This window comes from Alosa alosa, chromosome 15, assembly GCF_017589495.1.
Source record: "Alosa alosa isolate M-15738 ecotype Scorff River chromosome 15, AALO_Geno_1.1, whole genome shotgun sequence".
In the NCBI taxonomy this organism is placed as follows: domain Eukaryota; kingdom Metazoa; phylum Chordata; class Actinopteri; order Clupeiformes; family Clupeidae; genus Alosa; species Alosa alosa.
In genome coordinates, this window is record NC_063203.1 from 2,144,314 (window position 1) to 2,172,136 (window position 27,823).

At 40.8% G+C, this 27,823-nt stretch overlaps 1 protein-coding gene across 2 annotated transcripts; it reads right to left on the minus strand.

Moving 5' to 3' along the window:
* si:ch1073-429i10.1 (delta(14)-sterol reductase LBR) lies at window positions 1-27,823 on the minus strand. Of its 2 annotated transcripts, XM_048264220.1 has the most exons (12): window positions 27,795-27,823; window positions 9,976-10,033; window positions 9,750-9,861; window positions 9,457-9,644; window positions 8,160-8,214; window positions 7,059-7,253; window positions 6,862-6,962; window positions 6,639-6,758; window positions 5,625-5,793; window positions 5,407-5,487; window positions 5,173-5,295; window positions 1-368 (listed from the first exon to the last, which is right to left on the minus strand). In XM_048264220.1, the coding sequence occupies exons 2-12, from the start codon at window positions 10,000-10,002 to the stop codon at window positions 208-210; spliced, it is 1,332 nt and encodes a 443-aa protein (XP_048120177.1). In that variant the 5' UTR covers window positions 10,003-10,033; window positions 27,795-27,823; the 3' UTR covers window positions 1-207. The 2 variants fall into 2 exon arrangements, with proteins under 2 accessions (XP_048120177.1, XP_048120178.1); XM_048264221.1 differs by lacking the exons at window positions 9,976-10,033; window positions 27,795-27,823 and having other exon boundaries at window positions 9,781-9,829.

Sequence of the window (27,823 nt, forward strand, 5' to 3'; positions counted from 1 at the left end):
TTGTCAGGAATTTGGACCTTGACATTTTAGTTGAGTTTGCCAATAGCAACACATGGAAGAAATGGAGAGCAAAGGGCAGAAAGCTTTAAAGTTTACAGAAAGCTTGACCACTACCAAACTAAAAGTGCTGCAAATTTGAACACACCTGACGTTGGCAAGGGGCCCATCAAATATTCAGGCATGACTATTTTTAACAATAAAATATCTTCAGTATATGTAAGGAAGCAGTTGGTATGGCACACACCGACAGTACTCCTGCCATGCTTCACCATGTTTTTCTTGACATGCCTCCTCAATTTCATTGGCTCTCTCTCTCAGAATGTTTGTGCAGAGGACAGCTGGTATGTAAGGTAAAACACTTGAAAATCCTAAGGGACACATCAAAATGTAAAATAATCAAAACCAATGCACATAATCTTTTCATGAAAAGAGGTGAGGATGAAGCCTGGAGGTGGAGATGGAAGACCAAAAACCTTGGCTGATCACTGAAATGTTGAGTTGTTGATATCTCATCATTTATTTATTTTATGATGGAATGGAGAATACTAGGATGCAGTTCTCTTTCAGTCAAATATACAATATTATAATTGACTGACTGATATTAATATATTATATCAATATGATATTGATATATACTGAAAACTACTTCTGAAAACAGAAAACAATCTGAATTTCTGATCATTTATTCATGACAGCACACATTATGCAGATAGTATAACCTAGGTAGTGTTACAATTACAATTAGGCTTCAGCTCTACCCCTTTATGTCTCTTGCTGCTTCAGCTGTCAACAGCACTGGTTGAAGCCTGGACATATTGTAAACAAAGTAGCCTAGTTGGCTAGTTTATCATAATCTACTGGTTGGACTGTTCAGTCTCACCAAGTGTGTTTAAGTTTCAAGGTAATACATTTTATCCTTTGGACAGGCCCTTTTGCACGATGGAGTATTAGGGTCACACATAAAGAAAAAAATATTTTTGCCATGACGATTAAACTCGACAAGTCGACTTTAAACTTGAAATTTCGAGAATAATGTTGAAATATCATGTGAACTTTAGTCTCGACTTGTGAAAAAAATATATAGCCTGGACAAATGTCTGGGTATCGCATATGTTTTTAATTGTCTCGTGGTTTAACGGCAGCGCGTCAGTGCACTACGCGTTCGGCCGGAGTTCGCATCCTATCTCTTCTTTTCACCTCTGAGTAAGAGTAGGCCTACGAGACACAACAATAGGTTTTGACCATACATATTAATGTATATAGTTACTCTACATCGAGAGACCATAAGTACAAGACATCAGTCAAAAACAATTGAATTTACGTGTTACACTAGTTCACCTGCAGGTAGCGAGAAGCAAATCTCACATCATAAGAAAATCAAACCTACAACGCTGGGATAATAAGTCACTTGCTTTAGCCACTACATCATTTATCACTGTGCTGATTTTAAGAGTCTGTGAAGATTATAATACTAGCTTATCAAAAAGCAAGGCAATACTCGAATTAACATAAATAGCAAGAATGAGCCAAGTAGGGGAGTCAGTCACTTAATCAAAATAAAGCTACAGGATAGATCAATCATTGAGTCACGAGATAAACATCCACTTCGTTATTTTTGGTTAGGCGGTTGTGATTTTTGGTTAGGCGCTCCGGATACCAACAGGAACTTCCCAGGAACGACACAAGTGCGACTGCCTAGGGGCAGTAGTTCAAACGACCAAACTTTGCGTCCTTGTTTGCGATTGAGAGTTCGAACTACCCTTTCTAGAAACACCAAATCCAAGAACGATGGAGCGAACTACCAAGGTTGCGACGCAAGTTAGCAAAAGAAACGACCCCCTGATTGGTTAGGTCTATCCAATTGAGTGCAGAGGCATTCCCCACCTGTATCGGTTGAAACACGCCCCATAATTACGTCCCAATGGAGCAGTATCAGACTCATATTCTGACTAGAATTGAGAATGACTATGTCAGGCTACTTGAATGCAACAGTTTTAAACAAATTTGTGCAGCATGCTAATGATGCTAATTGGATTTATTAGCAATTTAGGGACTGTTTGTTATTTATTTTTGGGAGCGTTAGTCAAAAAAGACGTGACCCTCCCTCGCCAGAAAAGGCTGTCGTTTGCACAATTTCACAAATAACCACCGGAACCGAAACATTGGCTACCTGACAACTTTTTCCGGGTTTATCACATATTTGAACTTTATTTCCCGCTGTCTTAGGAAGAGCTGCAGGGCCGTGCGAACTCGACGGGTGCGAGGCTATTTTCACTTACGTGCATGAAGTCATGCGATAGCCTACTTTACCTGTTGGTGCATTTTAATAGTAGGCTACACCAGCTTGTCTTTAAGAGGGGAAATTGTATAGCCTATAACATTAGCTGAGTCACATAGGCTATTTGACTATAGGCCGTTTAGGCTACATCACAAAACCAAACTAGTGTAACAAAGCACTTTAACAGGGGGAATTAATTGGGCTTGAATTATTGTGCTGAACGTTATGTGTCAATGAGCAGAAACACACTCGACATTCAAACTAGGCTATTGATAAGATGTGCACTATGGAAACTGGTCTGTATAGGCTAACATTGGACAAATAAATGACATTGACTCGCCATATCCTGACTCTTTGCTTACTTTGCCGCAAACTCAGCCATAAAATCATACCAGCTTGCAGGTAACCTAATGTCTTCATAGAAGGGCGAGCCCACCAGGGGCGCAGCTACCCATTTTTTGAGGGGTATGCAACAACAAATTGGCACCCCAAAAAAAACAAAACAACTAAAGTAAAACAAAAGGCCAATATTATTTTTTAAGAAATTCTGCCAATTTGAACTTGAAGTATTGTTAAATGGTGCATTGTCACTTTAAGAGACAGCCAGCTGTTGCTCACAAAGGATAAGGCTGATCCAACTCTAGCCTTATTTGCCACATTATCAGCACAATATTAAGCTATTATACTAGGATTGTTAGGAAATGGAAACATGTAATGAGTTGTTGCTAGCGTGACATTTCTGTTTGCAGTTTGCCATTAAAAGTTCAGTATGAACATGGAAGCCACCTCTATCTAAATGGAATAGGTTATGTTTCAATCGGCATATGCTTAGCAAACGCTAGTTAGTCTGTTAACATGAATATTTGCAAGCCTCCAAGCTCAGACGTCACACTTTAAATCCTACCTGTTGCTTTTCACCATCCACTTATTTAACTACTGTCGCATCCCTTGACATGCCATCTCATTTTCCCTCTTTCTTTTTCTATGTTCAGCCCCTTTTTTTGCTGTATCCATCTTTTTCCATAGACGAAAACTCACTACTCGTACCTGCTCACTCAGCGCTCACGGTGCCCCCACTCCCTTTTCTATGTCAAAATTCTATGATGGAATCTTATGAGATAGGGTGCCTTACTCTAGCCTGTTAGTCCTCTAAAATGTTATTTAACATTGAGGAAATGCAGAAATGATTTAGAAACGTACAACAGTAGCTACAAATAGAATATACCAAATATATTATTATTATGTTTTTTTTTTACCATCGCTTTACCATCTACTTAATGGTGTGCCTCTATGCACGCGTGCGATATAGCGATACCCACTTTTTTTTGCCACTGGAGCCCACTATAGTCTCTCCTGTGACATGGAGGTGCGCAAATAGTTTTTGATAGCCTATTCAACTTCAGAAAGTTTCGTTCACCCGATGCCAGCCACTGACCGCAATTTTTAAAGTTTGGGAAGGTTCGTTCAATCTTTTTAAGTTTTAAGTGCAGTAGCTAGGGCCTATCTGTCCCCTTTTGAATTATATCTCGAGCCTATTATGAGGTAGGCTACAGTGCGTTATGCCCGTGCTCCGAAAGAAAAAACTTCGGGATGATGGTTATGAGGAGCAATGGGACGTTTTGGGACGTTAGGCTTAAACCTTTTCCATATGCGTCAGTGAAGGAGATTGAAGAAACATGCTGTCATAAGTGGGGTAGTCTGAAATCTGCCAAATTATAGGAACCATTGTGGTGGGATACTCTATGGTTAATGTATGTAGAAATAGTTTACTTTAGAATAGGCTACGTTATAATTTTGGCCTAAAGTTGGAAACCATGCAGCAAGTTGTTGCAATTTCGAAACCAGATTTCTGGGGAACTGCTGATTTTACAGAGATATTTTCAGAAATATGATAAAATGTCATGTAAATTCAATGATAATTTTCTCGCGAAACCATTTATCACAGCAACTTGGCGCTAAAATCAGATAGAGGACCGCTGGTGGTATGCCGCCGGTGGCGTGCCACTTGTGGTCCGCCGTTGGACCACCATCTCTTTAAATTTAACTTGTCATGACTCATGAATATTAAGAAAAGTTAATAAAATAATATATGGAGTATAACTGAACACTTGGTCTCTTGCTATCCGGGTATAGGCTATTTGGGGGAGGTGATGCAAAATGCAGCAGCAAGGGTTCTCACAAAAACTAAAAGAACTAGCAGTACTCCAGTACTGCTGGTTTATAAATCAGCAAATGGAGCAGGACCTAAATACCAATCAGACATGCTTCAGCAGTACACACCTCTAGACCTCTCAAGTCTCGGGAGAAAAACCTGTTCGTAAAACCTGCTGTTAGAACTAACCATGGTGAAGCAGGTTTTAGCTGCTATGCTTTTCAGCTCTGTAGCCCTGTTTTAAATCAAGAACTGTTCTCGGATGCCTTCTACTAACTGCATTGAGTTCTGTATCTGTCTTAATTATTCCATCTTGTGTCTTTCATGTTTCCTTGTTAATTATTCTTTATTTTTACATTATTTTACCTTGTGTGTTTTATGTTTTCTTTTTTTTATGATCTTTATTTTTTTTTTAACTATTTTTTGACTGTTGCACTTCTATGCTTTTATCTGCTATTACTTTTTGGCTATGTTTATGTAAAGCTAATTGAATGACCTCTGTGTATGAAATTCACTGTACAGTATAAATAAAGTTGACTTGACTTGACATGGGTATCATGAACATGCCCCCAAAGTTTAGCAGTGTAAAGTAACCACATTTAAAAAGTAGAAAGGATAAACATATGTATGTATACATATGAATACTTATTGCAAGGCCAACCAATTATACAATAATACTGGCACCAAAATATAAGTAAAGTGAAAAAGGAGAGTAACCAATATAACCCTCCACAAATCTTACCACAAGGAAGAGTCCACGCCCAAGTCATCAGAATATCACCAAGATAGTTTGGGTGACGAACCCATCCAAACCAGCCAGACACTAACAGATTCTGCCCAGTGGGACTTGAAATAGTTTTCAGACCTACAGTTGATTCAGAATAAAATAATAAAATGATGAAAGATGGCATACTACCAAAATTGGTATATATATATATATATATATATATATATACACATATAGTATAGTATTTACTTGAAATAGCAGGATCACTGGGGTCTTTCCGGAAACGACCCTTTTGTTCATTGGAAAAATGATAAATGACCAAACCTACACCTATTTAGAAATAGATATAGAAATAAATAGATATAGATAATAGAAATAAAACTATTATGAACATTTCTATTTTGCACATTTTCAGATATAGCTGTATTCCAAGGATAAAGTAGATAAGGTGTTATGTACACAAGTACCATAGAGAAGACAAATGAGAATGCCAGTGGGGAGATTGATCTGTAAAGGCCTATGGAAAAGGAAGAATGCAGGAGTGCTTGAACAAAAGGGAAGGTAAATGTATTCTCCGTGGATCATGAGGAAGCCAATACCCTCATTTGTGAATTCCCTGGTGGGCAAAACTGAGGCCTGCGTGAGATGCAACACAAAATATGAAAATATGGTCTTTAATGCATTGTCAACATCCTCGTTTTAAGCAGACATAGAATGCAAAACCTCTTTTACCTTGGCTTTCTTGAATAAGGTGTCGATACTAGCTAAGCGTGAATGGCACTAGGTATCTGATACAATGGGGCATTTTATTCCCCAGCCTTGAGGAGACATATCACTTACAGAATCCCCCATAGACATGTGTGGGGACAGTTTGTAACGACAAGCAGTTGTCTACACATATCCTGCCACCTTCCTGTTATGTAACCATGGAAATGGCATGATTGGCGTTGCCTTCTGTTTACTTCCCTATCACAATGGTAATAACCCTTATCACGAATGTTGGTGCATACGCAGTGAGCAAGTTAAAAATGCTGTCTTTTTAGCCTTATTTTAGCTTGTTAGTCTGAAATAACTGCCTGGAGATGTTACCTGAGTGGCAAGACCTGCCTATGAAGACTTTTTGAAAAGACTTGCCTATGAGGACTTTTTGACAAATCAAATTTGTATACCTTCTACGTGAGAACAATGCAAAATACTGTTCATCCCTTCTATGTCATCTTATAACAAACAATGTGTGAAGGAGGGAAGTATAGTTGTTTGACAAAGATCTGATACATCTAAGAGAACTTCTCTATTTTGATATGTGTACCTTTACTCAGCTGAGGCTTGTGCAAGTTTCACTTGCATTTCAATTGAGGTAGCAAACAGGAAGCAGAGTTGCAATTTGAATTGTGCACAACCCTGTAATACTCAGGCAGATTACTTTAAGAGGAAAAAGGTAAACAAGCAATCAAAGCCTTTGTTTATTTCAATTTACCAACCTCGTCTATAAAGAACTCCACTATGTAAAGAAGTTGAAAGATCACCACGAGAAGCATAGGGAGAGAAACTAGTCCGTCTCTTTCAATCTCAGCCAATAGATAACATATCATAACTATTCCCTGCACATGTAACAAGATAAAATGGTTAATTAGATTATGAGGAATGACATAAAATTCAAGGTAATTTCTGTATGTGTCATCGTGCAATAATGCTCCAATTTACCCATCCCATAAATCCAATCCTGACCATGAAAAACTGTTTCATGTCAATGCCAGCAATCCGAGGGCTAATCTCCTTACCAAGAGAAAATTCTCGAAGCAGTCCTGTGAGAAAATAAAAAGAAGACTACAGAAAAAAACGTTTCATGAAAATATAAAAACATTTCTTAAATGGGATGCTGAAAAAGAAAATTCACTGACCAGTTTTCGTGTGAATTTCATTTGATGTTTGCTGTTTACATGAGTGCAGATATACAACTATAGCCATGAGTAAAGAGACCACGTAACAGGCATACATGAGAGAATAGATTCTGTTTGTGATCAGACATGCCTGGAACACACAACCACTCCACATCCCCACCAGGACAGCTGAGCTCACAACAAATGCATGCAAACCTGTTGGAGAAAATTGAAAATACATTCAATCATACAAACCTCAATAGCCAAATATAATAATGTGTGTCTGAAAAACATCAGTTTTAATCTATTAAAGGACAACAGGACAAAGGAAAATAGATCTCTGTTTCTCAAGATTACTGAGTACTGTTGGTATAAAAATTAGGTGCTACCTAGCTCAAGTTGCTGCAGCTGACAGCTAGAGCAGCCAGGCAGCTACAGTGCTACACTCTGGGGGCATCTTTAAAATCAGGTAGGTAGGTAGATAGCACTGACCCCTCCCCCTTTCCCTTTCATACCGACATTACTTGGTAACCTCGAGAAACAGAGATTTATGTGAAAAATCGTCTGAATTCTCCTTTGAGAGTCATTAGGCTTTAGGGGTGTGAATCTCTCATGTAAAAGACGATACAATTCGCATCTAGATACATGGGCACGATTCGATACAAGAAAAGATACATGTTCATAAAAAACGTTTCAGTACGATTCGATGCGATTCGATGCAGTTCAAGAATGGAAAGCATTCTGAAAGATTTTTTATCATTTGCTCAAGGTGCACATTAATTTTATATGATCAGTTATCGTGGTTGTCAATTAGGCAAAAAAATGTGTGAATATGATTATGAATATGTAATGAAATAAAAAAAGAATAGTCTACATTTCAGTCAAACACAGCAGCCAAATACAACATATTTTTTATAGACTTTATACATTTTATAGTTAGCCTATATCTGACTGATTCTGATATCTGATTCGTAACAAGTAAATCGATATAACGACCAGTTCATTTGAGTTTTATTCCGATACGGGGCTTCACGTATCGATGTAGCCGTATCTTACATGTTAAAAATGGATACCGATACGTATCGGTTCATCTTTACACCCCTATTAGGCTTAAATACTTACTGTTGCAATTGTATTTCAAGACCTTTCCATTGCTACCCTTTCCACCAAGTTCTACCTACAAAACAAAGACACATTATAGTCCTTGTCCTTGTGATTTATGATTTTTGCTTATCTTATTTTAAATGAGGACACACATTCACAATTTCAAATATAGAAATAGTGTTGTGCACACTTCACATGGTTGTGATAAATGTAAACATACATGCACAGTGTTTTTCTCCTTTAAAGAACCAAGGTTACAGCAGTACATTCTCTTTATTAGAGTGCATGAAAATGCACTGTACTGTTATCACTAGGCTTCTTATTACCATGCTGGTGAAGTAAATTTGTGTCAACGATTCCCGGGATACTGAAAGACCGGGCTGCATGAAACTTGGTGGGCATGTAGCCCTTACAAGGATGACACAGAAACATTGTTTTTCGTTTTGATCCGTCGCCCACCCGCCGCACCAGGCCCCTCGAAAGAAGGGTAGGCCAGACACCGTTTTGAATAGCTCGAGAACCGTAAGGTCTAGCATGATCAACTTTTTTTTGTATGTTGGGTCTCAAGGGGCCATGTCAACCCATCATATATCCACTCATTTGAGGTATAGCACCACCTAGTTAAAAATGAAAAAGCAAAAACGAGGCATTGCAATCGCAGATATCTTTGGCTGATTTGTTTGAAACTGCACAAAATTTGAAGGATAGGATCATGTTCCAAGGGTAGGATCAATGCATGCCAAGTTTCGTGGAAAAATTTTAGGCTTTAGGCCTATATATTTTTTTTTTGGTCAGCTCAGTCAGAGAGGGCAAACGTGCAGTTTAAGCTATATATTTTACCATTGCCATAGCAAATTGACCTTTACGTTTGTGGCATTGTACTGGAACTATGATAAAATTATCATAGAGGTTCAAATAGCATTGGGTTTTGTCGGTTCCTGTGCGTAGCCTACTGGCAGCGCTGTGTGTGTGTGTGTGTGTTTATGTGATAGCACTACATCAGGTAATTGCTTGTAGACATAAAAATGTACACTGCATGCCTAAGGTATTGGGTTTTTGGCAACGCTCTCTCTTCACATTTCAGTCGCACCCTGACCGTTTTAAATCTGGCGCCGGGTCTGATTTAATTTAACATAATTAGAGAGCATACAATATTGAGAACCATTGTTCTGTGTATTGGTGTTGCATTAATCCCATATACTGTACATCGTTTGGCCATCCTTTTCAACTCTAAGAATTTCTATGTATCTGTGAGCTCTTCCCGAAAATCTTGCACAGTGTACCTTAAGCAGACTTCAATTATTCAGTGACTTACTGGGCCAAATGGTAAATAGTAGAGAGTTCCCTGCAGTACAGTATATATGAGAACTACAAACAGTATTGTCCAGTCCCACAATGGCATGTTTGTGTCACCCAACAGGGCCCAGGGCTCAGACGGATGGCGACAGCCTTCGTACAACAGTGTTAGTGTTGGTGTCATCAGGGTGCACACTCGAATTATGCCTGTGAAAACATTGGAGAGATAGATGTTGTAGCCCAGTAGACAGACAGACAGTAGGGTTGCCGTGGTATACCAACATCATGGTCTACTGTGGTGGAAGCTCTCACGGAAAGTGCTCCATGTGTCGTCCTGCTGCACCTTCTTACTGCATTTTCCATCACTGCATTTGTTGTGTTGTTCCTCATTTCTGGCGCAGTGTGTTGCAGCACTTCCATTAAGCTGACAGGGGAGATTGAGTAGTTTGTAGATGATGGTTATGTGCAGTTTAACAATTGTGTTCAAATTTTAGTGAGTGTGTGTGTGAGAGAGGGAAAGAAACAGAGCATGTCTCACCTGCTTTAAATGTGTGTGTTCACTCATCTTGTACTGTTCGGTTCAACCTTGGTTTAACCTTGACAGCAGAATGAGACATTTAGCACTTTTTTTTTATATTTTATGTCATACCTCTTTCAATCCTTGCAACGCTGGGCTCCGTTTCCATGTTTGTATGTACAGTCAATTTACCACTCTGCCTTACTTGTGAACAGTGTTGGTCAAGTTATTGGAAATTAGTAATTAGTTACAGTTACTAGTTACTTCTTTCAAAAGTAATTGAATTACTTTACCAATTACTGTATATCAAAAGTAATTAGTTAATAGAAAAAGTAACTTTTGAGTTACTTTTGTCTGCTTTTAAAATGTCAATGTGAACAGTACTGAAGTCACACACACAATAAACATAATTTTTAGACCTATTTACTGTAGTCTCAACCCTTCAAATCAAACAGTAGCCTTGTACATGAGTTCTCAAACTTTTCTAACCCCAAACATTCTACATGAAGGCCCCCCTGACCTTATTTTAAGCCACCCTCACCATATGGTTTGATAAATATACTGCCTACTACCAGCCTACTACTACTAGTATGCTAGTACCACTAGGCCTAATATGCACGGTGGTGCACTGACTCCTCTTCAGTTTCCCCACAGTGACATGACTCAGTGCAGTGCTTAACCTGTTGTTACTCTTCAGGCTACCACTTGGAGTTTAAGAGATGGAAACGAAAGGGAAATGCTATTAAAATGTCCATTTAAATTGTAGCCTAAACTGTTGCATTTTTTACATTTGCCATTCAGCACATTACCAGGTACAGCTCGTATTAGAGGAGGCTTCTATAAGACTACAGGTGAAGCAGTGCTTCGCCAAAAAAAGTAAAAAACAAAACACAAAAAAATATTATAATAATCCCAATTTTACTCCTTTGAAATAGAAATCCAGTCACTAACACAAGCTTTTTTCCTGAAATCAATCAATGTAAATCGAGTGAAATTGTCCAGTTGACAGAAAGGTGAATCCGGAAATGTTGAGTACACCAAAGTTTTATGATAGAAATACATAGTATGGGTCCCCAGCATGCAGAAACTGCCGGATGCTAATTTGCATAATGTTGGGCAATTTGTGTAATTAAGCTAATTAGCATAAATGAGCATAATCACCTATAATGATCATATTATATAGGAGCTGCTTGGCCAAAATGGACAATGTTAGTATGTTTTTAGGGGTTACAGGAGATGCTGAGTCCATATCTGACATTTAAGATTCCAAATCACTATTTAAACATGGTTTGGTCACGTTCTTACTTTCATTAAGCTGATTAAGCTGAGTTTTTGGGGGCGATTTAGACGGATTTTTTTAGACGGAGGATAAAAATGTTCAGTGTTCAGGAATAATTTGGATCCTCAAGTTATTTCTGAATTCCACAATAATTTTGGAAATAGCTATTCACTGGCCCGCTGCTGTGACTCACAATTGAGTAACAAAGGGAAGAACTAGCCTCTACTACTCTTCACTGTCCTCATCCGTTGTCCTGTCGTCATCTTCTCCAGACTCTTCATCCCTTTCCTTCTGCTCTTTTTGCTGTGTTCTAACTGGTAGCATCATCACCTCGTATGGGAACTCCACAGTTAGAGATTGTAGTACTCTGCAGAGAGTAGTGCGCTCAGCTGAACGTACTATAAGAACTCAACTCCCTGCTCTACAAGATATCTATTCCAGAAGAGTACTCCTAAGAGCCCAAAAGATTCTGGAAGGACTCTTTTCTCATCCTAACAATGGATTATTCCTACCGCTGAAATCAAGAAGACGCCTATGTAGTCACAAAGCCAGAACTGAGAGACTCAGGAGAAGTTTTTATCCCCAGGCCATCCGAACTCTGAACTCACACTATACTGACTTTGCACACATTCATTCCTCAGCACTCTCAAACATTTCCCAACTCTGAACTCACACTATACTGACTTTGCACTCATTCACTACTCAGCACTCATGACCCACACACACACACACACACCTACAAGACTTTTAGCACTTTTACATCCCTCTCCCTATGCTACAGACCTTTTATTTATTTTCTTATTTCATCACACGTCAAAAACACACACACACACACACACATATCTGACTTTCTCCAACTTTTGCACATCTCCATAGAACTTTTTATTTATTATTTTTGATTTCTCCTCCATCTACCCATGTCCTTGATTGCCTAGCCTTTCTGCCCCCCCCCCAACCCCCACCCCCAACACACACACTTACATCATCACTGTCATCACTTCACATACATACAACACACTGCTTGCTACAGTAAGCCTCCTCTACATACTTGCTGCACACACCCCTACATACACAGCACATTGTCTTCAGGATCTTCTCCAACACACATCCTCTACATACTTACAGCACACTGCCCCCACCTACACACTACACACACACAGTCACTGCTCCACCCTCCCGCCCCACACACACATCTTCACTGTCATCACTCACATACATCATACATACAGTACTCTGCTTGCAATAGTAAGTCCCTGCCCCCACATACACAGCACATTATTTCATCAGGAAGCTTCTCCAACACACATCCCCAACATACTTACAGCACACTGCCACCCCCAATACACAGCACATTGTCTCATGAGGAAGCTTCCCCAACACACATATTGCACACTGCCCTCTCCCCACATACACAGCACACTATCCCATCTCCCGTCATCCCCCCAACACACAAACCAAGACCCCTGGCAGTTTGGTTAGCCCCTTGAGCCGTGGATCTGCCCAAGGTTTCTTCCTTGGTAAGGGAGTTTTTCCTTGCCCCTGTTGCTTTGGGTGCTCCTTTGTTGGTGCCCCCCACCCAATCCCAATCCTCCCCACCTTTTTATGCAGCCCTTGCCACTTAATCTACTAAACCCTCTTCTACTGCACTCTTTACCCCCCATTAATGCACAAATAGGCTGACACCAGACATAATTTCACTGCATTTCTTACTTCCAGTAACTATATGCATGTGACAATAAACTTCCTTGTATCCTTGTAACATCACTGCCTTTGCAGAAACAATAATTAGTACAGGCCAGGCCTGCAGCTGCACTTTCCAGATACATGTATACACAGTTTTAACCCAGCTTTGCAGTTACAGCTGATAACATCTAACAAATCAGGAGGAGCAACAGGACTTGAATCGAGGGTGGGCGAGTTTCCAAAGCAGCACCTGTAGATGGGCACGTTTTCCATGGAGGAGCAATATAAATAAGGCATAAAAAAAAAAAAGTTTTGGTTCCTGTTGGTTGTCAGTTGAGGCCATGGGTCGGTAGGGAATTTAAAAAAAAAACAAAATTCCCCAGTGGCAGTAAGGGATAGGTAGAAAATCAGTCCCTCCAGGATTTCTCAAGGTTTTTTGAGACTGTTCCGACCTAAAATGCCTGGATGGAAGTTGCGGTGTTTTTAGCTGTTTCTTGTGGAGAAATTGAGGGAGGAAGTGAAAATTGCAAAAATAGTTGCGATTTTTTTTTTTTTTTTAATTTAGGGCAATTAAGGTTAGTAAGACCAAAATCACACTGATAATCTTGATGCTTATTAAAAAAAGGATAATCAAAGGTAAACAGTAAGGATTACAGAAAATCAAAGTAGGCCTACTTTATTTGTGAAAATGCTTTGACTGAGGTAATTCACAAAGCAGTATAACCTTTCGTAGAACTGTCACCTAAAGAGATGGCATCATGTCATATGTTTCAATACATTCATATATTTTGTAATTCATATTAAGTTCATATCTTTTTAATAATTCATAGTCTGTGGCCTGCATAATTACTAATAGCCAAGTAAGTATCTAGTAATTTCATATTGATTTAAACTATTTGACTACACTTCTGTTTAATGTCATTACATTGGTGGTGTACGTCTAATTGACTGCCTGCCCCTTTAAGGATGTGAGAGTAGCCTAATTACATTTCTGAGTGAAGGCTTGCATCTCACTGTGTTCGGCTACGAGTGTAAATCACTTTTTGCATAGTGCATTACGATATGTGGATGCAATTGGGAATGTCTTCTATGTCATTAGTTAAAATAAATGTAAAAAAAACAACTCGAATGAAATCATTCTTGGATCATAGAAGAGGTAAATGTCTTGCAATTTTATTAATTTCTATGATTTTGGTAGCACTACTCAAACTAACCCCACAAGCTAGCAAACATGACATAAGCTAAAAGGACATATCCAGGTAAACGTTTGCCAATGGGTTGCATAGCCTACTCAAATGTCAGTAAACCAAGTAAGCCTTAATTAACTTACTTTCATAGCCTAGGTAGGTTAGCAACACCAGGTTGAGAGATGCAAGTAAGCAGATCATTAATGTTAGCCTTCTAGGAACGAACACGTTAGGGCAGTCTTTGGTGTCATGCAGAAGGTGCAGAAGTAAGTGTGCCATCTGGCTCAATATTCTGCGCGAGGGACTGTTGTGGTAGGTGAAATTTCACGGTGAAACTATGATGATTGGTCAAATTATTTTTTTATGCCTAATCCGTCAATGCTCACCGCTAGGTGGAGGCCCAAGCAAGAGGATCCGAAGAGAGCCCTTGTAAGGGGTACTAAAAAGCTTACAGAGGCCTTCAGTAGAAGCCGCGGGAGGAGACCAGCCGTCGCCTGGGCCTGGCTACGGGAGGAGTGCTTGCCTGAAGAGGATCTCCATGCAGTGGCCACGGCGGAGAAGGACTTCATGCGACCGGGAGAGTGGCCTGAGGAAGCGGCCTTGGCCCTGCCCCTGTAGGGCGGCTTTAGGCTGGAGTTGGCAGTGGCCCTGGCTGCGGAGCAGGTGGAGCGGCAAGGAGGTGGTGCCTTGAGGATGGACGGTTGGCGGAGCCATTTGAGGTACGACGGTTGGGCAGCTTCGGCGGAAGGGCCCTCTGAAAAACTGAACTCTAAGCCTTTGGGTGCGTGTGGGAGGCACCATGCTGTGCAGGTGCCTATTCGAGTTGGCCTGTTCGCCGGCGCTCTTTAGAAAAATAAGGGGGGGAAAAAAAATTGGTTGTGTGAAATCCGATGGCACGAGCCAGATAGAAGGTCTAGGCCTTGGCGCGACCGTGGTGGAGTGGAGCGGCCGGGAGCAGCGGAGGACAGCTCTGCGACAAGGCAGCAGAGGAGGGACGCCAACGTCGGTAGCTGTAGCGCAGCGTGGTCCGGCTGCGATGGAGCTGGAGTCTGCCGCCCGGACTGGTGAGACGACGGAGCGGAGCATCGGAGGTGCGGTGCCAGTTACGGTGCTCAGTGCCGGGGAGTCTGTGGCAGTGGAGGCTAGGCCCCGTCAGGTGTTGGAGGAACGTCGTGGTGGTGCACAATGCGAAAGTGCAACCTGAGGGCGTTCGCTGAAGGGAGCTGGGGACGAGCGGTGATGGCCAGGTGACTGCCAGCACGCCCGCATTGGGCCACTGGTGGTTGTGGTTCCCCGGAGTGAGTAGGGCTCTTGCGGTGTGTGCACCCCACCTGCTGTGTGTCAGTGTGCTGGACTGTGCTTGAGATTCCCACGATGTTTCGCACTGGGGATTCTGGGAGAACTTTGGGGTTGTTATTGTGTGTGCTTGTGTCTGTATGGTGTGGCTGCGTCCAACCCTATGTGTGTTAGGTGCGAGTGTTCTTGACTTCCCTAGCGTGTGCTATGTTCTGTGCCTATGTCCCTGCTCCCGACCTTTAATAAAGCTTTTGATTAGACAACGCTGTCTCATCAATCGTTACACTATTAAATCTGCTTAGCATCATTAGCATGCTGCACATATTTGTTAAAGCTCTTGCATTCAAGTTGAATGATCATCTCAATACCAATGTTTCCCAAAAGGGCTTGTCCCAAGGAGAACAGTATTACCTTAAACACACACGAGGAAACTGAACAGTCCAATCAGTAGACTATGATAAGCTAGCCAACTATGCTACTTTGTTTACAATATTTCCAGGCTTCAACCAGACAGCTGAATGTGGTGGAGTTGTAATAGAAATAGTAGGCCTAAGCTATAAAGGCTAATATGCATAAAGTGTGCTGTCATAAATATCAGACATTCAGTATTCAGGATATAAGATAATACAGATATATTATATTATAATCCTCTGGTGTTCTAAGGTAGGCTATTGAAATGTCTAGCCCCCCATCGAGGTTCGTATCAAACCGTGGGTCAAAAATCGCGATACGAATCGAATTGATGGGTTGGTGTATCGTTACAGCCCTACTGTATATCGCTACAGCCCTATCCTCCAAAAATCTGTCTAAATTGGACCAAAAAACTCAGCAAAATCAGCTTAAAGGAATTATCCGGAGTAAAATGCACTTTAGATCGATTTACGGATGATTGGGAGTACATACGTTGAGTTGAATTTCCAGAGCACACTTGGCAATCGACTCCTACGGACTTTCCCCTAAAGATGGCAGCAAAGATGGCAACATTTCCGGAAAGGTACTGGCTTGATGAAATTCATTCCGGACTCTCTATCCGACCACATAAAGACCTCGGGATACTTCGGTTTGGCTTTAGGGACCCTCTACTCACTACCACGTAAGTGCAATGTTGTTTGGAACTGTAGAAGAGGTATAAAAATAGCGTTTTGTGGCGGCGAAATAATATGCCCTTCTCACTTCCACGCTAACGAGCTTTGACTAAAAACAGTAACATCGAACTTTCTCAAAACACATCCGAATGACATGATTTGGATGTCAACTCAACGTATGTACTCCCAATCATCCGTAAATCGATCTAAAGTGCATTTTACTCCGGATAATTCCTTTAATGAGAGTAAAAACGTGACCAAACCATGTTTAAATAGTGATTTTGAATCTTGAAAATGTCTGATATGGACTCAGCATCTCCAGTAACCCCTAAAAACATACTAACATTGTTCATTTTGGCCAAGCAGCTCTTCTAATATGATCAATATAGGTGATTATGCTAATTTATGCTAATTAGCTCAATTACACAAATTGCCCAACATATGCAAATTAGCATCTGGCAGTTTCTGCATGCTGGGAACCCATACTATATATTTTCATCATAAAACTTTGGTGTACTCAACATTTCCGGGTCCACAATGGGGCTCTATGGGCTGTCAACAGGACTAAAACCCCAGGCAGCTCGTGGATTTTTTCCGTTTTAATTTATCCTTATGGCAGATAAGTCCCACCCGTGAAGCAGTGACCGATTGGGCAGAATTTCACTAGCCTGGGTGTTCCCATGCTGCCTTGCGCGCGATTTGATTCACGCTGCTAAGGCAGCCTGGAAACTACCGCCCTAATTTCTGTCTCAGATAGGGAACCAATCACAGAACAGGGGGGAAAGCAAGACGATGATGAGCTATGCACAGACGCATTTGATAGACATCCGTGGCACCCAATAAACGGATCTGGGCATTTTTTTCAAATACGAGAAAATGAACGTTTGGTTCCCAGACCACGTCTCATTGAGAAGTGGTGGCGCTAGCCAGGCTAGAATTTCACACTTCCTGCCGTTGAATTTGACGCAACACTCTGGCCAATCACTGTCTCAATTAGCTTGCCATCACTTTTCAGTTGCCTTCAATGACCTTACTACTAGAGTTTAGATAAATTGGGTAACTCATTTACATAGTTTGTTTTACATTCATTTTGTAAAGTACATTGGATTTTTTCCTGTGTAGGGGAGAACGTTTTATTTAGGAGTATTGTGTGTAGCTCTGTGTTTTCTAACATCAGCAAGGGGGGAAAGCTTGCTAGCGGTCTCCCCACCACAGGCTCTGGCTAACGTTAGTGACTCGCTAAGTCCTAGCAAGATAGATTCGACGGAAGTTTCAGGCGATGAGCATCGTTGACATAGAGATTGTTGACCGCAACTTACAGGATTCTTTACAGTTTTTTGAAATGAGTACCTATGAGTGAATGCAGAGGGGAGACCAAGAGACGTCCTGTGAAATTAACACAGTTTGTGGCTGCTACGGTGAGGATAAACTTGTTCCATGTAGACTATGCATTAGAAAGTGCAGCTTCTCAACGTAGCCGTCCTGTAAGTGTTCACTGATGTGTATGGATGTGTTATAAAGTCTTGGCTTCCCATTTTAAATCCTCAACTTTGTCAAAGACAATTCAGAACAATCTGCTTGAAGCTAAATTTCAACTACCATTTAAAAACGAAATAGACACTGATTGATTCAGAAAAATAAGATTATTCAGTGTATCTGGTATAATTTCTTAATGTATCCCAGAGGCAAGAATGTGTCTCTAAATAGGCTACTGAATTTGATTATTTAACATTGCTTTGGGGCATAATTAGTAGCTTAGAATATTGGCCATTTGTGGCCTGTACTTTGAGATGGTGGTAAACAGGTCTTGATTTCTCAACAAATTACTCTGAGCTCTCTGACTGATCACACAACATAGCTTTTGTTTATGCCATTGCAGACAGTTCAATGTCATCATAGCCCAAGGGCGTCAGTTTGTTTTTAGAAGTGGTGGGGACAATAACCATAAGCTTGAGTGTGTTTTGAAAAGTGCGGGGTAGGCTACCCTTATGTAAGCTATTCATCCATTCAACGCTGCATTACAATATGCTCAACAGTAGTGTTGCGCCGGGTAAGATTTTTTACCATCCGCACCCACCCGACCCATCAGGAGAGTCAATCTGCACCCACTCGACCCTCAATATGCACTGATTAACTACCCGAACCTGACCCGACCCGACAAAAAAAAACAATGAGACGTCTGACGTCAAACGTGTGTCTGAAAACGAGGTGAAAATTTGCAGGCCTGCTTATCTGTTCACATGATGCGGAATTTTGGGGAGGCAGCATCAGCTATTAATGTGACGTGCAACAGGGGCGTGCCTAGGCGTAGGCCTTATTATGCGTGGGCCTTCAGATGCAGCAGGTGTGTGATTTCCAAAACCATGGCGGGAGAACCGACTGCACTTTGGTTAGCTTGCATTTGCTTTGCTGTTGCTTAGAATGTTAGATTCTTGCGATAGATGTCTTCAGACAATAAAAAGTAATTTGGAAGGGAAATTGAAGAGAAGAGTTGCCCCCTGCGTTGGCCGTGATTCCCCTTTGAAAATCAGGTTCACAGGCTACTGTGGCCTTGGTCAGTGGCGCCGCCAGCCGTAATCCTGTAGCCTACGCACTGTGCGTACAATTCATTCATGAAATCATTCAACAATAAAAATAGCTTGTGTACTGTGTTAATATAAACATGCTTCACGCACAAATGATAGCCTTGGGCAAAGAGAATTGACATCTCAACATAAGGATAGGCCTACATTAGAAGATGATGGTTGGTGTAAACTTTGTCACATGACGTGATAAGCAGTTCTGGCGCTTAAAAACGCAACGTACCATTCAGTCATAAATCATTCAAATGTAGGCCTAGTGCTCGTCATGAAAAGAAAACAGCAGCCGTAGGCAGTGATATTATTAGGCATTGCATCCGGTCACTCTGTTTGGAACATCGCAGTTCGGGTTGATAAGATTCAGTTAATGCGAGTATAGGTCGTCTCAAAGTTTGGGACAACCAAACAGCAGAGTAGGCAAAGCAAATCCTACTTGTTAGGTTACCAATAGCTGTCTTTTCTCTAGGCCTAGGCCTATCGGAAATCGCGACATAAGCTCATTGGTTTCTTTTTTTCTTTTCTTTCTTGTTTGCGTGTTGGGTAGTGAAGTGATGCATTTAACTCAATGTACATCAGAGCCGATATGGCCAGCCCTGATCTGCTGCTCTGTAAGGTATTTCTGTCCCACCAAATTTGCTGAACTACATGCGAAGTAGCCTATTCATCACAGACATCACATGTATCACACGAACGAGGCTTTTTCTCAGCTTTTAAACGATGTTGGTGGTTAGTTGTTGTGGTAAACGGTTTGCGAGAAAAGTAGCCTAACTTTAATTTAATCATAGCCTATTTTCTGCACCCGTCTCCCTACCCATTCATCTTGGCTTCGCGAACTTTCCCCCAACACATGACAAACCATATATCAGAATAAACAGCAGACCGTACCGAACATAAAGGTGTAATTTTAGCAGGTGTAATTTTTCCAGTAGCAGCAACTGAAATCCATGCATTTCCACTGAATTATTTTTGGAATCTGATCCCTTATCATACCTGTTCATTCTTACTCGTTGATTTCGACTTATCATTGACTAAATTCAAGATGGCTGCAAACGCTTAAACTTCGTGAAGATACTGTCTGTATAAATCGTCTTGTAAGTAAACTACCAGTGCTTTTTCAAAGTTCTCAATGTCTCGATTTTAAATGTCAGCCCTCGAAGTCTACCAATGAAGTGTGGAGATACATTGAGCCTCGTGAAATGGGTGTAAAACAGTGATTTATTTGCATGGCTAGCCCGATGCGAAGCACCACTATTGAAAAAGCTGTTGGTAGCATCGGCTAACTAGCGCCAGATTTTGGAGTGCAGGGGACAAGCCGAGATGGGCTATGAGACATACGTTCACACTCGGTATCATGTTTCAATACACTTTAGGTCAATATCACACCGGAATTCTCCTTTAAAGCACTCCCCTGTACAGTTAGCCATTCCAGAGTAATCCAGTTTTAAATTTGCAGCAATGTCTATATGCATGTCTCCAACTTTGGGGTTCACAATGTGTTTAAATTGTTCAATAGGCCTACATGATTTTATAACAGGCCAAATACAAAATAAATGTTATAATCGCCTAGATAGCCTATCTGTAAACATTACAATCAGAGGATATACATATAGGGCAGACCGACGCTCATGAGTTCATGCTTTGTTTTATCGCTGGATTTTGGCATAGCCTACTATGGCAACCGATTGCATTCCGAGCTACAGTCAACTCTAGCAGGCATTACATGACTGGAGGGTCGGGTGGGTGCGGATGTTAAAAAACCTTAACCGCTTTGATCCACACATATCTAGGCAGGTGTGCATGCTGTGAGGATGTCATTGTGTGCGCCTATCGCATGGTTTAGGGCCTGTCCACACGGAGACGCTTTTTAGGTTAAACGCAGAGGTTTTGCTTCGTCTTGGCTGAGTGTCCAAACGAATCCTGTAAACCAGGGGTGGGCAAACTTTTTGGCTCAAGGGCCACATTGGGTTTTAAAATTGGCCAGCGAGCCGCACAACAACCCCCCCACGACACACATTAAAAAAAAATACATTTTTTTATAGACTATAATTTAGTATGAAAAATATTTATTTTAAAATATTAATTGCTTAAAAATAGGCTACTGCTAATTTTATGCTGTTTAACACATGTATAAACTGTGCACTGTTGCTTTAAGACAGTCGCTTTAATTCACGTTTATTTCTCAATGATCTTCTGCCTGCTCCGCTGTGGCTAGTGCTGTACCTACGGCTGGGCCCTCTCACAGTTTTTAAATGGTCAGTAGTGGGAACTACTGTTGCCTTCATGATTTCCTTTTAAAAGTTTCTTATAAGAAGGAGATATCAATTATCAACAATGACAAGCCAGCTGGAACCTGCGGCTCTCTCTCCCCTCATTGAGTGCAGACGCGTTCCCAATTAAATGGATCGCATAATGTTCACGTTAGATCTGCTGCAAAGGAGATAACTAAGAGTTAACTTAGTTGAACATGATGTTATCTCTATTTAACATGATGTTTTTACATTGACATTGTAAACGTTCTCCAAGGAGAGTGAAAAGCAGTTTGCCGTAAAGCTAACCAACGTCGTCTCTATCGCAGGAAAAAAATAGCGAGCAGCCTGATAACCAAATGAAATGCTCGGCGGGCCGGATGAAAGTGCTTGGCGGGCCGGATTCGGCCCGCGGGCAGCAGTTTGCCCACCTCTGCTGTAAACGCACTGCCCGAAACCGCACTTTTCTGAAACCTGGTCCCAGAGTGGAGAAATCTGAAACCGTAGCCCGTTTGAGTTCGTTTAGACAGCGAAACCGCACATCCTGCTTGCGTATCGATGATGTCATCGCCACACCTCAGCTGCCCTGGACTTGCACTTGTAGTATTGCCTAACAATACTAGTTTTCATACATGACATTACCTACGATTACACTCCGTTAAGATAAATATCACAACTGATGCTGCGCAGCGCCGATAGCTTATGACTTGGTGGACTGAACACTGTTTTTCCCGGTGTTTTTTTTATGTATTCTAGCTACTGTCAGTGACGCGAGAGAACTTAAGTTATTAGGAAAGTGCGGTGTAAGTTTAGGCTACATTAATTTGTGCGTAGTGCCAGTGTCATTCATTTATTTTACATGTCTTACAACATATATACATGCATTCACAGTCGAAAGTGAAATCAGATATAAGCATACAAAGGCGCTTAGAACTCACGTTAAGCCGATGGTAGCACACTGAATCTTAATGCACGCGATTTGATGCAGGCAAAAGTATTGACTGTTACTAACGAAGGTTTTATAGCAATATTATAAATGTGGCGACAGAATAGCCTAGAACTTGGGTAAGCCTTGCGTTTAGTAGCCTAATTGCGGTGATAGCCAAAACTAATGTGAATCACGGACTATCCTACAACCAAAGAAAGTAAAAGGTGAATAGTAGGCCTACCTCGTTAGCCAAATAAAGGACGGGACTGCACCCTTCACAAACCGTAAAATAAAGTTTATTAGTTTTACAGTTGGCTACAGTTGACAGTTCACCATCAGTCCACACAAACAATTCTGGTTTCCTTGCACTAGCCATTTCGCCGTAGCCTATTCTGTCTGTTTTTAAAGCGCACGTTTTGCAAGTTTTGGTGAATTTCTATAAAGACACAGTGCCACCTATAGGCCTGGGGCATGAAGTAACGTGTTGAGTCGTGTTGAGATGGATCCGTTTGGTCGCAAATATTCTTGATACGGTTCCAGGGAAGACGGTTTGGTACGTGTGGACTAGGCATTAGACTCAATGATTTCTGTATGTGGGGATTTTTTCGGTCGCAATTGGTTTGCACATTTTTAGAAGTGGTGGGGACAAAATTCAAATGATAAATAGTGGTGGGGACAAATCCCACCCGTCCCCGTATGTCATAGCCTACATTCAAGGTGTGTTAGGCGGAATGTTCGTTTCGGAGGGGGGCCTGCTTCATAACTGCTTCACTAGAAAAAAATACCACCAGCCGCCACTCTATGTGAGTAAACAAAACCTATGGGAACTTGAACCTCCAATGTTTTGCTCAAGTCTTTCTGTTTTGAGTCCAAACTCTGTTAATCTTTCTTTCTTTCCTTCAGCGAAGAGTGGTTATATGCATAACCTTACAGTTTGTGCACCACTTCAGATGCTACAACTGCTTTTATAGCACAGTCTTACCAAATGAAAAAAATAAATCAGTTAAAGAAGCCCTATGCAAGTCTGGTTATTCCTTCGCTGTTTCTGGGTTTTCGCCTGATATGGGCTCGCATTTTTCATGACATGGCTCCCCCTGCAGCTTCGGTAGCAAGTGACTGCTACGCTAAACCAGAGACTTTCTAATGTGGAGACATAGCACTAAAAAAATACTCCATAGAAATGCATGGGGCAGTTCGACCCAAAGACTGTGCCCGATGAGTGCCCATAAAACATTGGTATATGGCCGCCGAGTGAAGGGACTTGCCTAAAAGGACTCTGGCTACACCCCCACTAGCTAGCGAGCTAGCCATCAAGAAACCAAGCTAAACACATACAGGGCTCACAATAAAACAGTCAAAAGTTGCATATTCGGTTTTAGATAGATAGATACTTTATTGATCCTCAAGGGTTTTTTTTCCGCGGAGAAGCACTAGGGGGAGACGAAGCACCCACCAAACGACCCAAAAAGTATTGTAGAACCATCAGAACGACTCTCAACCTGCATAATTATGACCGCCCGGCAGCTAAGCGGGCGGTCATATAGGTTTAGTCAGATTTTTTTTTTTTTTTTTTTTTTTCGCGCATGTCCAAATTTCCGTCAATGATTCCCGGGACACTGAAAGACCGGGGTAGACAAAACTTGGTGGGCATGTAACCCCATATGGATAGCATGGAACCATCGTTTTTCGTTTTGATCTGTAGCCCCACGCTGGACTGCACCCCGAAAGGAGGGTAGGGCAGACACAGTTTTCTGTGAATATCTCGAGAACCGTAAGGTTTAGGAGGACCATTATTTTTTGTATGTTGATCTCAAGGGGCCATGTCAGCGCATTCCATAACCACTCATTTCATGTATAGCGCCACCTAGTTAAACACAAAAAGTAAAAATGAGGTGGTGTAATTGAAGGTATCTGTGACCTAACATAGTCAAAACTGCACGAAATTGGAAGTGTAGGATCATTATGACACCCTCTGTATGCACGCCAAGTTTTGTGGAATTCCGTTCATGGGGGCCACACAATAAATTAATTTATGTTACTATACACCAACTGGCCTGTAGGTGGCCGGAGACAGTTTTCTGTGAATATCTCGAGAACCGTAGGGCCTAGGAGGTCCACCTTTTTTTTTTGTATGTTGGTCTTAAGGGGCATGTCAACCCATCCCATTACCACTTATTTCATGTATAAGCCACCTAGTTAAACATTAAAAGCATAAAATTAGGTGTTTTCATCTCAATATCTCTGGCTGACAAGGTCAAAACTGCACAAAATTAAAAGTGTAGGATCATTATGACACCCTCTGAATGCATGCCAAGTTTTGTGTACTTTCGTTCATGGGGGCCTTACAATAAAATAATTTATGTGTACATTTAGTGACGTACACCAACAAGGATTCGGGACACTGAAAGACCGGGGGTACACAAAACTTGGTGAGCATGTACCCCCATATGGATAGCATGGAACCGTCATTTTTCGTTTTCATCTGCAGCCCCCGCTGGACTGGACCCCCGAAAGGAGGGTAGGGCAGACACAGTTCTCTGTGAATCTTTTATGGTATGTTGGTCTCAAGGGCCCACATAAACCTGGCTCATAATCACTCATTTGTGATTTGCCCCCGGTAAAAATGAAAATCAGTAGGATTAAAAAGAAAGCCAAAATAAATATTCATCATCATCATCATGGCTGCATTTTCAGTATTGGCGTAGAAGTAGTCGTTTGTCCACTAGATGGCGATCGTTGCAGTGAGGCGTAATTTTGTTGGAAGTTAAAAGGGTTGGAAAAACAATGGGCGCTTCATACAAGGACTGTAATTTACGCAGCGAACATCTAATAAGGATGGGGCGATGTTCACATGAAGTGCAATTCCCATTTCTTCTTGAAGCGAAATAAATCTGAGGATGTTTATCGGACATGCTTGGTTTTTACTGCAGAATGCGTTAATCTTGTAATATCAATAAGGACCTAGGTAATGTTACCGTTAAGCGTTGGTTGAGTGATGGAGGCATTTGATTTATTGCATTTGTAGAAAACTATAAATGCGGTTATACCAAGCAAATGTATAGCAGCACTGTTTGTATCTTTCGACTGTCATTTATTGCACGTGCTACAAAATCATTCTGTGCAATGGAAGATTTACCAACGTTACACCCGGTCTGATGCAGTTTTGCCTATACATGCGTGAGACTGAGGCGCCTGTTTATTTTGTTTTAAGTGCGTGCAGGGTGTGAGAGAGGGGAATCGATGTGCTTTGATTACAGCTTGGTAGTTGTAGTCTGTGAAATTAAAAAGCACGTGTGTGTGAAGTATCCAAACAATGACACCTTCATTTCATTATGGCTGTTTTAGCAAAACACCTTAAGCTACTGTGTAGTAGGTCCCATTTAGAAGTGGCTACTTCATTTGGCGCTTTCCTTGACTCATGGAGCTGCGTGAATGTTATTACAACTTTTCGCCCGCGATATGACAGTTTAAGTCCGCTTGATACTGTAAGGCGTAAGCCATTGGTTTCAAAGGAGATTTTATTTGTGTCGCCAGCATAGCCTATTGACAATTTATGTTGTCAATAGGCCTACCTTATAATCCTACCTGTAGCTTAGGGAAGCTAACAACTTTCTATTAGGATCTAGTTTGTTAGTTACCGTTTTGTCATAACTCCCTGATGCATTTTTGCATTTAGAATAGCCAGAGCGTGTATATCTCAATCGGAAAATTAAACAATATCGGGTGCCTATGGACTAGGCTGGGTGAACCCAGCCTGATCTGCCCGCTATTTATTTTTGATTTCTTAAAAGATTGAGCTTGGTCTGATGAAAGCCAGACTAGCCATGGACCTCAGTTAAACAATGCAAGGGAACATGAATCAGCCTATATTTGCACTAACAATAACGGACAAAAGCTCTTCAACTTTGGCCCGTTAAAATGTGTATGAACAGTCTAGCGACGCATTTCATCAAGGCCCATTTGGACATGTCAGTTATTTGCACCACTGGTTAGATGTAAAACAGCACTTCGTTTCAGACTAGGCTACTGTTACTTAATTTGTGCATTAACAATAACGTTTCAGACTACTGTTACTTAATTTGTGCATTGACAATAAAGTATTACATGAACTAAAGATGACTAAAATCTTATGTAGAAGAAGAAACATTCACAAAAAATCCATCCATCCAAAAATGACCTTTGTTTTGATAGCTGTTGAAAACGGCATGGAACTGACAGAGATGTTTTTGTTTATAAATACATAAAAATATATAAATAAATAACATTATGCTGATACCTTTTGCTTTTCCCAAATACAATGTAGCCTACAGGTGTAAGTGACCTTTCATCAATCCAGTTGCAATGGATGAACTGTGATGAACTGCCCTACTTGTGATTGTTTAGAGATTTTAAAGGTTTTATAACAATTCTACATCTTCTTTGGCTATTCTACAATCTATTCACCTTTTCAGCACCAGTAGGGTACTTTCTGTGCAGCCGCACACACACACTCAGGCATGCCAAACAAGCATACACAAAAGTTTCAAGAGTGGGGGATGGAGTAAAATATGGAGACAAATTGAAGTGTGATTTATTTTCGCGGAACGGATGTACAGGACTGAGCGGCGGTCATATTTTGTACCGCTATGCGGTACATCTAGTTAAGGTCATTTTTGCTCAAATTGTTGCATAGGGCTTCTTTAATCAGGCACGGGTGCATCTCAAAAAAATATTATATAGTGGAAAAGTCCATTGCCCTGCCCAGACAGAGATTAAAGGCTCACAAAACCATTGTTGGTATTTTGACTTAACTAGCTGATTAGCTCTTCTCAGGTTGACATATCTGTATTATAATTATCTGTATAAATTATCTATTCTAATATTTTGAGATACTAGATTTTTTTATTTCCATGAGCTGTAAACTGTAATCATCAAGATTAGAATAATCAAGATTTAAACAAAAAAGACTTGAAATATTTCACTTAATGTATAATCAATCTAGATCATTTGAAAGTTTCACTTTTTGAAATAATTACTTGAAAAATAACGTTTCCATGAGTTTTATTTTTTTTAGATGCATTGCAAACTGTGTAATGACTCTTTAGTGAACATCTGATTTATCCTGCACAACAATCTTCATTTATAGGTAAGAGTATTTGTCTTGCCAAATGATAACAATACGGGTGAAAATAAAAAAAATACTCTTCTGAAAACTCATATTTATAACCACTATACATTTCAAAATGAATGCAAAATTATAGTGAAGGCAAGTGGAAATTTGATTGGCTGCTATTACATCTTTGTGGACATTTTTGAAGATGAAACCATTTAGTGGTGGGTATAGGCTTACTATTACGATATACAGTAGGGAGTATTGAATAGAATACAGGAGAATTTCAGCTTCCCACTTAGCACCAGAAATTTGTTTGTGTGGCCTAAAAGGCTTGTCTATTGCATATTTTCTGACAAACAAATTATATGAGAAGGATTGGCATGTCATTTTAAATTGAATCTAATGTTACCATTACTGTTTCATATAATACAAAGGAATGTTGTGAAATTGATATCAATCTCTTACCTGTTGCCAACTGGTTTGGGAAGTTACAG

Excerpts from the sequence above, each read along its gene's own strand:
- si:ch1073-429i10.1 (XM_048264220.1), bottom strand. The coding sequence starts at position 10,002 with ATGAGTGAACACACACATTTAAAGCAG. Across the intron at positions 9,862-9,975 it reads AACACACACATTTAAAGCAG|CTTAATGGAAGTGCTGCAAC; the intron begins GTGAGACATGCT and ends CTCCCCTGTCAG. Across the intron at positions 5,296-5,406 it reads CAGTGATCCTGCTATTTCAA|GTCTGAAAACTATTTCAAGT; the intron begins GTAAATACTATA and ends AATCAACTGTAG.